Source organism: Cervus canadensis, chromosome 1 (assembly GCF_019320065.1).
Source record: "Cervus canadensis isolate Bull #8, Minnesota chromosome 1, ASM1932006v1, whole genome shotgun sequence".
Taxonomy (NCBI): Eukaryota; Metazoa; Chordata; class Mammalia; order Artiodactyla; family Cervidae; genus Cervus; species Cervus canadensis.
Window position 1 is genome coordinate 21,369,666 of NC_057386.1, and position 13,380 is coordinate 21,383,045.

Consider the following 13,380-nt stretch of genomic DNA (forward strand, 5'->3'; position numbering starts at 1 on the left):
GTGCAAACTCTATAGTATCTATTCTATTCTAGAGAAGAAGACCTAAACCCAGGCAATGACAGAGAAAGTTAAACTCTTTGTTTAGTCTTAGGACATTACAATTGGTGGGGGGGGGACTTCAAAATCATCTATCCACCTACATTCATTTAATTCATTTCCCTAAATTATATCTCCAAAAGTATGTGTCTTATTCCTGCTTTAAATATTTGAGATTTTGTGGTTGTATGAAGTATTTTAATTGTCTTATAAAATATGACCCTTTAACAGGATAAACTTAGTCCCCCAAAAAGCATAGAACAGAGATTCTGAAGAGTGACTTATCCATACCATTGTTCTCATGCAAATCAAAACCACAATGAGATATCATCTCATACTTATTAGAATAGTTATCATCAAAAAGACAGGATGACAAGTGCTGGTGAGGATGTGGAGAAAAGAGAACACTGGTGCTGTATTGATGGGAATGTAAGTTGGTACAGCATCTGTGTAAAACAATATGGAGGTTCCTCAAAAAAATTAAAAATAAAACTACTCTCTGATCCAGCAATTTCACTTCTGGGTATATAATCAAAAGAAATGAAATCACTGTCTCAGGGATATCTGCCCTCTCATGTTCATTGAAGCATTATTCACAACAGCCAAGATGTGGAAAAACCTAAGTGTCCATCAATGGATGAATGGATAATGAAGAATATAAGAACACATAACATCATGGATAGACCTTGAGGGCAATGTGCTAAGTGAAATAGCCAAAAAAGACAAATGCTGCATGGTATCACTTACATGTGGAACCTTAAAGAAAAAAAAGTCAAACTCATAGAAAAGAGAGTGGAAAAGTAGTTACCAGGGGCTGGAGGGTAGAAGGATGAGGTAAATAGAAGAGGTTGGTAAATGGATGCAAACTTTCAGTTGTAAGATGAGTAAGTTCTGAAGACCTAATTTAAAACATGGTGACTGTAGTTGATAATGCTATACTGTATAATTGACATTTATTTTTTAAAAGTAGAACTTAAATGTTCTCACCAAAAAGAAGAAAAGATTATTTTTTTCATTTTTAAACATTGTTTTTTATCACTAGTATGACTTACTATTATGTACATACATTTTTCTTTTCAGATAAATTATTCATGGAGATTGCAAATATGCTTTATGTGTACGTTAGGATGAAAGAAAATGTGCCAAGGCAGGTGCAAGGGCTAAAACAATACTTCCCAGTTTCCCTTTGTTTCCTCTGTTGAAAAAAGAAATCACTCCTGAAAAAAACCTCTGAGAAAAGCCTCTAGTGGCAATTTCTGGAATGGCATTAAACAGATTGCTGTACAAAGGGGAAAAAAGAGGCAAGGCAAGGTGGATCATGGTGTCAATCGTAAAGTGACATGTCAGCGGAGGAGGCGTTTCTCCTGTGAGTTCTATAAAAGGTCAGCTTATCCACGACCAAGAGACAGACTCTGCTCCATCCATCCTGAAGCTACAACAGCTGCTTCCTCCTAGAACCGCCAATGGATTTCAATCAGAGAAGCTCCCACCGAAGCCTGAGTTCCTCCTCCCAGGGCCCTGCGCTCAGCATGAGCAGCTCCATATATAGGAGGGGGGTCACACCCAGCGTGTATGGGGGTGCTGGAGGCCACGGCACCCGCATCTCAACGTCTAGACACATGGTAAACTATGGGAGCGACCCTGCTGGAGGAAACCTGTTTGCTGGCAATGAGAAGATGACCATGCAGAACCTAAATGACCGCCTAGCAAGCTACCTAGAAAGAGTGCGGTCACTGGAGCAGTCCAACTCCCACCTTGAACTGCAGATCAAGCACTGGTATGAAACCAACACGCCTAGCACCAGTCGGGACCACAGTGCCTATCTGGAACAAATCAAAGAGCTGCGGGATCAGGTGAGGCATGATACCTCTGCTTTCTTCTCCACTGTCCAGGGGTATCATACGTCAAGAAGGGCACATATGCTGGGTGGTCCAAATGGGCACTGTAAAGCAAATTAGGCTTAAATGCCAGATCTATAAAAGTGGCATATTTTTACACGCAATATTTTATATGCCATCTACCCTTATTGCTGGAGAACCTGACTACATAATAGGATGACTTTGTGTGTGTATGTGTGTGTGTGTGTGTGTGTGTGTGTGTGTGTTTAGTTGCTCAGTTGTGTCCCAGTCTTTGCGACCCTATAAACTGTAGCCTGCAAGGCTCCTCTGTCCATAGAATTTTCAAGGCAAGAATACTGGAACAGGTTGCCCTCCAAATGAATATGCCCTCCTCCAGGGGATCTTCCCAACCCAGGGACTGAACCTGAGTATCCTTCATTACAGGCAGAATCTTTACCATCTAAGCCACCAGGGAAGCTCCACAAGTGTCAGAATACTGGATCATAAATTTCAATGATGAAATGATTCAAGGTGGTAATGGGGATGGGGCATAGGTCTAAATGATATCTGGGTTTTAAAATGCTTTTAAAACATTTAATAATCTGATCATCATCACCAAGCAGTTCAGAAACCACTTCAACAGTCATAAAATGTTTTATTGCCCCAATTCAAATTTATTGCAATCATACCTGCTCCCATGTCATACCAGAAAGGTGGAGCGCTCCGTTTTATCAATAATGTGAATAAAAGAAGACTTTGCTCCTAACTGAAGATGTTAAATGTGACACAGAATACTTACTCCATATCTAATCAAGAAAATTGTTCCTTTCATTTTCATTTCTATTTTAACATTCCTCTTTCTTTACAGCAAAGGCCACTTACTTGCCAGCAAGTCTCTCTTTTCTTGCATTATATTAAACATCAGTGCAATTTGATTCTGATTCTACAGGAAGTTATTTTGGGATCTGGAACTGTGGGGATGTGAAGGCAAAGGTGTATAAATTGTCCCTCTGCCAACAGCTCATTTTTCTCAGGCTCCCACTAAAATATTCAAAATCAGCCAACCATTCTCCCCCAGCCATTGCATGATTCATGTTTGTGAAGCTATTTCAGGCCATCCTAAACACATAGGCACAGCCAAATGTTCCGTTTACCTGAGCAGGCCCAGTATACGAAAGAAGACCGCTCTCTCCAGGACTAGATCTATTGAAAGAGACATGCCTTTGTAGCATCTTTAACAAGCAGACTTCTGATCTATATGCATCTTAGAGGATTCACCCACTAGGTAACCACTTCTTAAGATCAGGGACTTTGCCATCACAATAGCCCCAGCGCCTACACAAGTTAACACCACATAGCAAGTGTGCATTCATTCAGCCAGTATTTAGCAGACACTAAGTGCTGGCCCTGGGGGATATGATGGTGAACATAATGTGACTTGTGTGCTGTGCTTAGTCGCTCAATCATGTCCAACTCTTTGAGACCCCATGGACTGTAGCCCTTCAGGCTCCTCTGTCCATGGTAATTCTCCAGCCAAGAACACTGAAGTCGGTTGCCATGCCCTCCTCCAGCAGATCTTCCCAACCCAGGGATCAAACCCAGGTCTCTCACGTTGCAGGCAGATTCTTTACCATCTGAGCCACCAGGGAAGCCCTAATGTGCTTTAGGGGGAAACAAATCTGGACAAAGGCAACATTGTCCCGTGTGGAAGGATAAAGGGAGGGCTATGTGGGGCTGTGAAAGCACAGGCACTTCATCCAGCTCTGTTGTGAGGAAACCAGTGAAGTCTTCCTTGAAGCAATGATGTCGAGGCTGAGAGGAGGGAGGAATTCACCAAGAGAAAGGGGCTAAGAGGAAGGTTCTAAGCAGGAACATCAAAGACAAGGCTCTCAGTAAGGTCTGATGGCTCAAGTTGAATTAAGCTCTTCATTTGTAGAGTCATAAGGAAACTGACCAAACCCTCAGGACTCAAGCTGCATTTTATGAATCTATTGTGTTAAAGCTCCAACCCAATATCTCTCCTTTCTATTTTCATGTAGCAATCCTTGAGATGAACATCGTCTTCAGTACAAGAAAGGCTGTATCTGAGGATCAACTCAATCATTTTAGACTTCTGTCCAGTTGAAAATGTCACTCTTTCTGGTGTATTTTCCAGATTAAAGATGCTCAACTGCAGAATGCTCGATGTGTCCTGCAAATTGATAATGCTAAACTGGCTATCGAGGACTTCAGGCTGAAGTAGGTTCTCTGATACCATGCTGACACTTCCTGAAAAGGAGGGCCTTTCAGTGGTCCTTCATGACACTTGACTCCCCACAGCACTATTGGCAAAGGAGCTCCCACTGAATAGTACCAGAGCCTTGGAGTTAAAAGAGTGTTAGAAGCTTTCTGATCTATCATCAGGACTGGACTTCTCCTCCCATAGTCCTAAGATACGGTCACCCAGAGTGTAAATGAACACCTCCAGTAATTACTACTGTTCTTCTTGGTCAGCTCTGATTGCTAGAACGTTCTTTTTAGTTCTACCTTTTCACCTACTGAAACTAATTCTGCCCTTTGGAGTAATAGGAAGGCAGTTTACAACTTCCCTTCTGCCTGTACCCTTCTGTTATCTAAAGAGGGTCATTTATCTACCCTTAGTGATTCTCTGAGTCATCCACGTTCCTTCAAGTAAATGACCAAAGTTCCAGGGGTGACTCTTAATCCTTCCAGTTTGATAGTGTTTTACAGTAAGGTCTGACCAGCCAAAGAACCAGGTTGATTAAAGCAGTTCAAGTTGTGTTCACTTTCTTGTAGACACATCACATTACATGCGATCAGAGCTGTTCCTCATAACTGCTTCCACACTAGGGCTTCCTCGTCCTGAATTTGTACAACACATTGGCACTGAAGAGCCTTTTGTGGTTTTAAAAGTGCAGCATTATAATGCAATAAGGGATCAAAAAGAAAGAAATTAGAAAGCAGATCTGGAAATTAAAGCAGTAAAAGTTCATTAATTCCAGTCAGCATCTGGGAGTCTCATTGCATTATCATTTCTTAAAGTTTACTATTTTAATAAAATTGGGAATATATAAGATCATAGAAGATAATTCATTTTGGATGCATCTTTTCACAAAGTAATAAAAATAAACCAGACATGTGCATTCATTAAGTAAATCTAACTAACCACTTTTTAGTTAACTTTTTTTAACTTTTTATTTTATATTAGAGTGTAGCCAATTAACAATGTTATGATGGTTTCAGGTGGACAGGAAAGGGATTCAGCCATACATATACATATATCCATTCTCCCCCCAAACTCCCCTCCCATCCAGGCATAACATTCAGCAGAGTTCTCTGTGCTAACCAAGTAGGAACTTGTTGGTTATCCATTTTAAATATGGCAAGGTACATGTCGATTCCAAACTCCCTAACTATTCCTTCCCCCTATCTTCACCCCTGGCAACCATAAATTCATTCTCTAAGTCTGTGAGTCTGTTTCTACTAACCATTATTTAATATCGATAATGTGAATCCTTTGCTAACACAGTAATTAGAGCAATTTTTTAACTTTTAAAACAATATATTCCAGAATTTAGGAAATTTTAAAACTAATTTCAGAGTGGTTATTTTACCAATCACTCCAAATCACAGAGACTACACTTATGAAGCAAACGATCTGAGTTCAAAGTTCTCCAGAACATTTTCAAATGTATAGAGACACAATGATGTATTGAAACTGATCTCTTATACCACATAAAGATTGATCTTATTATCATTTTAAGATCATCTCTTCTATAATGGCTTAAGAAGAACTCAATTATCTCTCCTTACTACTTAATTCACAGGTATGAAGCTGAGCAGGGGATTTGCCAAACAGTGGTGGCTGATCTTAATGGCCTGAAAAGGGTCTTTGATGACTTAATTCTAACAAAGGCAGACTTGGAGATTCAAATTGAAGAGCTGACTAAAGACCTGTATGTTCTCCAAAAAGAACATGAGGAGGTGAGAAAATATTCAGAAGCAGTGTTGGAAATGATAGAATGGCTCTAATAATAATGAGGAGGAGGAGGAAAAAGAGGAAGATGTGGTGATTGTGGTGGTGGTGAAAAAGATGACAACGAGATAGATATGAGCCTTAACATCTTTTCAGTGAGGCTGCTGCCAGGTTTAAATGACTTGGAGCAGTCACTGGACCATAATAAGCCTTAACTAAGTTGTTTTCTTTCTCTATTACTCATCCCCAAGGAAAGAAGCGTTAAGACTTACTATGTGTTTTCTGCATAGCCTCATCTGGGAATGTACTTCAGACTATAATCAATTGGAATTTTCACTCCCATAGGAAGTGAGGGGTCTACGTGCTCATCTGGGCAATAATGTAAATGTAGAGGTGGATGCTGCTCCAAGCCTGAACCTCAGTGCCATCATGAATGAAATGAGGCAGAAATATGATGCCATGGCCCAGGAGAACCTTCAGAAAGCCAAAGAACAGTTTGACATACAGGTAATAGCATAATTCTAATGGATAAGCAAACGTGAGGAAGCTGTCTTCCAAAAACAGATAACTCATTTCCTTCCTTCCTTCCTCTCTCCCTCCACCCCTCCCTCCATTCTTTCCTCCTTTTATTCCTTATTTTCTTTCTTTCATTCCTTTTTTTTTTTTTTTTTCCATTTTGGAACTTTAGATTAATGATCTGCAAAAGCAAGTCACAGTGAGCACTGAAGAGTTAAAAGCAACCAAGGATCAAATAAAAGAGCAGAGACACACCCACCAGGTCCTGGAAATAGAGCTCCAGTCCCTGCTCAGCATGGTAAAGCACATCTAACTGTCAACTCTCATGGGGCGTGTGTTTACTAAGCACCTGTATCAGGAACTCTGGAAATGCAAATACCTATAAGAAATAATCCCTCCCTTTGCAGAGCAGTAAGGGAAACACATCAAACAACTGATGATAATGAAAAGACAGAAAGAAGTCAAAGTAAAGGACAAGACACTGCAAGAATACAGAGGCCAAAGTAGAGTTGGAGGATGTCACAGGGAAAGTGGCACTTAAAGTAGACTGGAAAGAGTAAGGTGCAATTTTTAATTGGAGAAGAGGGGTCAAGACATTCCACACTAAGCATATCAGTCAGCTCATGATGAATTATGTTGTGGTGAAAGTGAAGTTGCTCAGTAGTGTCCAAGTCTTTGCGACCCCATCGACTATAGCCTACCAGGCTCCTCCATCCAAGGGATTTTCCAGGTGAGAATACTGGAGTGGGTTGCCATTTCCTTCTACAGGAGATCTTCCTAACCCAGGGGTTGAACCCAGGTCTCCCACATTGTAGGCAGACACTCTACCGTCTGAGCCATGGGGAAAGTCCTATGTTGTGGTAACAACCTTCAAATCACAGTGGCTTACAATGATGGTGTTACTCAGTCCAAGCTCACCCTACTCACCACACAACAAGTCAATAAATCAGAGTCCAGGTGTTGAGACAAGGAATAAAGACTTTATTTGGAAAGCTGGCAGACTGAGAAGATGGCAGACTAATGTCTCAAAATAACCATCTCATCTGGGGTCTGGATGCCAGTTTCTTTCATAGAACAGAGATGGGGAGGAGGTGAGGAAACAAAATAAAAAGGGCCATAAGTCTTACAAATATCTCCTGGAATGTTTAGCCTGAGGAAGGCTGTTAATTTCTTCTTTCTTGTAGTCATTTACAGGTGGACAGGGCTTCCCTTGTAGCTAAGTAGTCTTGTAGTCTTGCCCACATTGCAGGCAGACTCTTTACCATCTGACCCACCAGGGAAGTCAGTAAAGAATCTTCCTGCAATGCAGGAGACCTGGGTTTGATCCCTGGGTCAGGAAGATCCTCTGGGGAGAGAAATGGCAACCCACTCTAGTATCCTTGCCTGGAGAATCCCATGGACAGAGGAGCCTGGCAGGCTAGAGTCCATGGGGTTGCAAGAGTCAGACACTACTTAGTGTCTAAACCACCACAGGTGGACAGGATAAGGATGTTTCCTTAAGCAAAGGTACTTTGATTTAACATTCAGGCAGAGAGGCATAGTTCCCAGAGGCAGGCCATTATGTATAAGACAGTGAACAAAAACAACAGGAAGCAAACGTTAAAGTAAAAGAAACAGATCCAACATGTGGTCAGATTTTGTTCTTCCCTGTAACAACACTACATCCATCATGGGCTGGCTTCAGCTCTGCTCCATGACATTTCCACTCCAGGATAAGTGGACATGCCAGTGTTGTGCCAGAAGGAAAGGGGCAATAGCTAGGCCATGTGATAGCTCTTAAAGCTGTCTCCTCATAAAATGCATTGGTCAGCTTCACTTGCATTTCATTAACCAAAGAAACTCACATAACCAAGCCTACCATCAACAGGTTTAGCAAGTCCAATCCTCCTAATGGAAAGGCACTACAAATCACAGTGAGAAGAAGCAAATACAGAGAACAAAAATACATATACCATAGTAAGAGAACAGTGAGTGCAAACTCAAATAAACAAACAAAAACCTGAAGAGCCAGTGATCCCTGATGACTGGCTGAGACTGCCTAGTTGGAAAAAGTGAGAGATAAAGCTAGAAATATGCATGATTCCCACAATGACGAGATAAAAGAATTCTTCTCAAGAGAAATTAACATTGAGATACCTCTTAAATCAGGTCCTCAGATAAGAAACATCCACTTTTTCTTGTGCTCATAGAAAGAAGCTTTGGAGCGTACACTAGAGGAGACCAATGCTCGTTATAGCAGCCACTTGGCCGTAATCCAGGCACAGCTAAACTCCCTCGAGGGCCAACTGGTGCAGGTTCGGACCGACACAGAACGCCAGATCCATGAATATAATATCCTCCTTGACATAAAGATCCGGCTTGAGCAGGAAATTGCTACCTACCGCCGTCTTCTGGAAGGAGAAGATGTCAAGTAAGGCTCTTAGAATCAGAGGATATGCGCCGATGTCTATCTGCTATTCTATTTTAATGTCCATACCTTAAACTCTGTCACTCTTCCCCAGCACCAATGTAATCCCTAGCAGAAAAACAACTACACACACCCCCACCAACACCACCAACAAAACAAAAATTTACCCACCAGTATGCACACCCCCTAAAAAAATACTGATCCTCTGTACTTAAGGTCATGTTGTAGGACTGAGATAGAAGATGGTTAAGCATATCTGATACAGATATGCTTGTGTTAATTTTTATGATTAATACATAATTGAAAGCACTATAACTTTTTTTTAAAAACTTTTTATTTTTTATTGGAGTATAGCCGATTAACAATGTTGTCATAGCTTCAGGTGAACAAGGAAGGGACTCAGCCATATGTATACATGTATCCATTCTCCCCCAAACTGCCCTCCCATCCAGGCTGCCACATAACATTGAGCAGAGTTCCATGTGAAAGCACTATAACTTTTCAGAGTTCTCATTGCAAGATCATGAATTGAAAAACAGGCCACAGAGGTCTGTGGGAGCCAGTCTGAGGAATCATCAGTGCGGTAGCAGCAACCGTCTTCAAATACCACCCCCACGAAAGGCAACAAGATGTAAACTGCCTTCGCAATTTTGTTATTTTAATTACAGAAACCTCTAGTAATTAAAGACCCCTAGTGTATGTTAAACCAGTCATTTCTGAAGCTATGGATTTTTCAAGTTAAAAAGACACTCCAATTTCAAGGAGCAAGCATTGCAAAGCGGGGGAAAATAGAAACAGTAGTAAAACACACATCACTCAGATTTTATTTTAAAGCAGAACAGGCAGGAGAGCATTTCATTTGCAAAATGGCAATAATACATTTTTCTGTTTTTCTTTTTTTTTTTCCTTTTCTTAAAACTAGAGAATATCAGTTAAGCGCTCTGGATGAGGCAGGTAAGTATTCTAAATTCTTACACACTTCCTCTAAGACTGAATTCTCACTCAGTAGTTTACCACTTTCCTGCCACTGGTGAAAAGTAAAGGAAAGTCAGCTCTTAAGTAAACAGATATCACCTTAGGGATTCTGAAAACAGGGCACATCATATAAAGAAACCCTCCATATGGGAAATTTCTCACATTCCCCTTGATGGGGTGATTTTCTTGGCCCAGGCTATTATTACTGTCCTGAGACATCCTAAGATCCTAAAAGAGAAAAACAGGATGAAAATGTGCATTTTACTTAATTCAATATGACATATTTCTTTTGTGGGGAGTGGGGAGAGTAGTAAATTTTTCACATTTATCTAGAAAATGGACTTAAGATCATTTCAGAAAGAGAATGGGTTCAACTCATTTCTAAAAGAAGGAAATAGATATAAAATAATAATTTAAAGCTGAGTATTCTAAAATAGCAGAGTCTCGGGTCTGAATTAACATTTTATGTTTAAATCTCAATTCAGAGATAAAGAAAACCAGGAAGATTAAGACAGTCGTGCAAGAAGTAGTGGATGGCAAGGTTGTGTCATCTGAAGTCAAAGAAGTGGAAGAAAGTATATGAAGGGCTGCAGAAGGTGATGCTGCTGAGGTTTTGAAAGAAATGTAGCTATAACTTTTGCTCCCTTCAAGAAAGTGGCATCAGAAACCACTATTAATGTTTCTTGGTGATTAGAGGGGGGAGAGGGGAGTCCATTTACCAGTCTCTGTAATTGAATATAAATGTTTTACTCAGAGAAGCTGCAAATTGCCTGCAAAAATGAAATCCAGTGATCACTGGGATATTTAAAATATCATTACTGCCACCTTTAACACAAAATGCATTAATCACAAGCTATAGACCACCTAATCTCATTACTAAAGCTTACAAAGCAGAGGAGGCTATGCAAACTACAAATGAACCTCTCTAACACCTCCCATTTCTGAACTGCAAAAATCTCCTTTCAGGGTTTCCTGGATTCTTGAGTCAATTTTTTGATTAATTTCACTGAATTTTTAATATCAGTATAATTCTGCTAGCTTTAAATTATATTTGCTTCTCCTCTCATAGTCTTGGCTGTCTTTAAAACTCAACTCGGCTCTGAATAATTTGAGAGTCAAATTCCAATCATAAACGCTGAGCAGAGTAAAAATGAATCACATTATGCTTGAAATGGAAGTAGATTAAAAGCAAAATTAGCAAAACCTTTCTCAAGGCAGAATGCTTCTCCTTCTGATAATAAACTGCGTAAATCATCATCGGGTGCTCTCTTTCTTTATGTGGTCATTGTATGTTATGAAATGTTTCTCACTATTTTTAATAATAGTTTTAATGAAGTATAATTCACACCATAAAATTACTTCTTTTAAAGTATGCGACTCAGCTGTCTCTAGTATGGTCACAGAGTCGTGCAGCCATCACCACTATCTAATCTTAGAGCATTTTCATCACTCCAAAAAGAAGCTCCTTCGGCAGTCACTCCAATCCTCTTCCCCTCAACCTCTGAAAACCACTAATCCACTTCCTCCCTCTACGTATTTGCCTAATCTGGACATTCCATATAAATGGAAGCATACAATGTGTTCTTTTGTATACAAATGTTCATAGCAGCATTATTTATAACAGCCCCAAAATGGAAACAACTCAAATGCTGCCCATCAACTGATGAACAGATACACAAAATGTGGTCTATCTCAGCAATAGAATAGTGCTTGCGAGCTCAGTCCCTGCAGTCATGTCTGACTCTTTGTGACCCTATGGATTGTAGCCCGCCAGGCTCCTCTGTTTATGGGATTCTCCAGGCAAAAATACTGAAGTGGGTTGCCATGCCTTCCTTCAGGGGATCTTCCCGACCCAGGGATCAAATCCTCTGACTCCTGTGTCTCCTGCATTGGCAGGAGGGTACTTGACCACTGAGCCTCTGAGGAAGCCACACAATAGAACAGTATTCTGCAATAAAAAGGAATGAAGTACTGACACATGCTACAACATGGATGAACCTTAAAAACATGATGCTAAGTGAAAGAAACCAGATACGAAAGTTCACATATTGTATTCTAGTGAGACTTCTAAATTCTAAATTTCACTAAATTTGCATTTTTGTGAGTAATAATTGCCTTGCAAATGTTTCCAGGAAAAAATTAATTTGCCCTCTATCATTGTATTCTAATAAATGGATAGCTCAAATTTAAATTTTAATATTCATGTTTATAAATAAATAGGATTTTGAGTGATTATTATATTGAAAATAATAATGTGATTTACTTAGAACAGTAATATCTACCATTTACTGAGCACTTACAATGAGCTAAGCCGTGTGCCAGCATTCTATACGCCTTTCCCATTTAATCTTTTTTTTTTCCCATTTAATCTTTACAATTAAAATCTTCTACCTGTGAGGTAGAGGGGATTGGATTGAATCATATGAACTCGCCAATATATGACCATCTCTGACCTTCAGAAATAGCAATTTTACCTGGTTTGACCTACCATATTATTCCCAGTTTACACATAAGGACAAATGAGAATTATATATGAAGACACAAAATAAGTACTTTCCCAAAGTCACAGTTACCAAGTAACAGGGCAAGATTGAACTCAGAGCTGTTTGTCTAAAGTCATCATATCTTTTTCAGCAACTAATTACGTTGACAAACACTTACTGAGTCACACTTGAAATGAATGCCTATCCTTAGTTGTTTTGTCATTTACTAATTGTCATTTTTCACTAGCCAGACACTTAGAACATCCAGTTATCACAAATGTCCAGCTTACATCACACACAAGATTTGATTCAGCACACCCATTGTCAGAAAAGATATTATTCTCATCTCTTCTCAATCTATTACTTTTCAAAGTAGTAAAGACATTTCTTTCTCATTTCTTAATTTCCTTCCAAGTCACTTTAGTTAGTAAATTACTTTTAAAGACGTTAAGAATATTTAGAAGTGAATTCTTTTTCACGTCCTGAGACACATTCCAGAAGAGTCTGAAGCTCTAACATACAAATATCTGACATTGTGAGTCTAATTAATAAAAAACTTACAGGACATGCTTTTGAAATTCACTAGGCACGGACATTGTCATATAACAATAATGATGCTTTGTTTAAAAAGAGGTGGGACTATTATTTTTTTTTGGGGGGGGGGACTATTATTTTTGACTCAATTTCGTATCATAAAAAATGAAGATCAATCCTTGCCTTTTGGTCTAATTCTAGTTTCTTCCAAGTAATCTTTCAAAGAAAGTAGATGAGACCATACATACTTGTGGAACCAGATGGTTCTACCTCCAGTTCTACCAGTAGCAACTGTGCGAAAGCTAAGCACTAATCTCTGTATCTACCTATATACTTCTTACAGGAGCTAAGAACCAGAATAGGACAATCCTATTTCTGACAGGTATACAGATCCAGAGCAGGTTCGTAGTCGGTAAATACAGGCCTCTTTATCACACATTAGAATTATCATCAATGTGTTTTGTGACTTTATATGAAATCGTCAGTGCAGACATGAAGCTATCCAACACAGAGAGAATCCCTAGAGGTGAAGTTAGGGTGGAGAGAACGTTTTTTTCCCTGGGCTTTCGGAATTATTTCCACACAGAGTCTTTACAACATATAAGAAGAAGAAAA

At 39.6% G+C, this 13,380-nt stretch overlaps 1 protein-coding gene across 1 annotated transcript; it reads left to right on the forward strand.

Moving 5' to 3' along the window:
• The first annotated feature begins 1,428 nt into the window (after positions 1–1,428).
• KRT20 (keratin 20) lies at positions 1,429–11,005 on the forward strand. Its single transcript, XM_043469632.1, has 8 exons — positions 1,429–1,889; positions 4,030–4,112; positions 5,702–5,858; positions 6,196–6,357; positions 6,539–6,664; positions 8,556–8,776; positions 9,696–9,727; positions 10,234–11,005. The coding sequence occupies exons 1-8, from the start codon at positions 1,500–1,502 to the stop codon at positions 10,329–10,331; spliced, it is 1,269 nt and encodes a 422-aa protein (XP_043325567.1). The 5' UTR covers positions 1,429–1,499; the 3' UTR covers positions 10,332–11,005.
• Positions 11,006–13,380: the final 2,375 nt, after the last annotated feature.

Bases quoted from the DNA above. Each gene is read 5' to 3' on its own strand.
- KRT20 (XM_043469632.1), top strand. From the start codon at position 1,500: ATGGATTTCAATCAGAGAAGCTCCCACCGAAGCCTGAGTTCCTCCTCC. The intron at 1,890-4,029 runs GTGAGGCATGAT...TGTATTTTCCAG, and splicing joins TCAAAGAGCTGCGGGATCAG to ATTAAAGATGCTCAACTGCA. The intron at 6,665-8,555 runs GTAAAGCACATC...TTGTGCTCATAG, and splicing joins TCCAGTCCCTGCTCAGCATG to AAAGAAGCTTTGGAGCGTAC.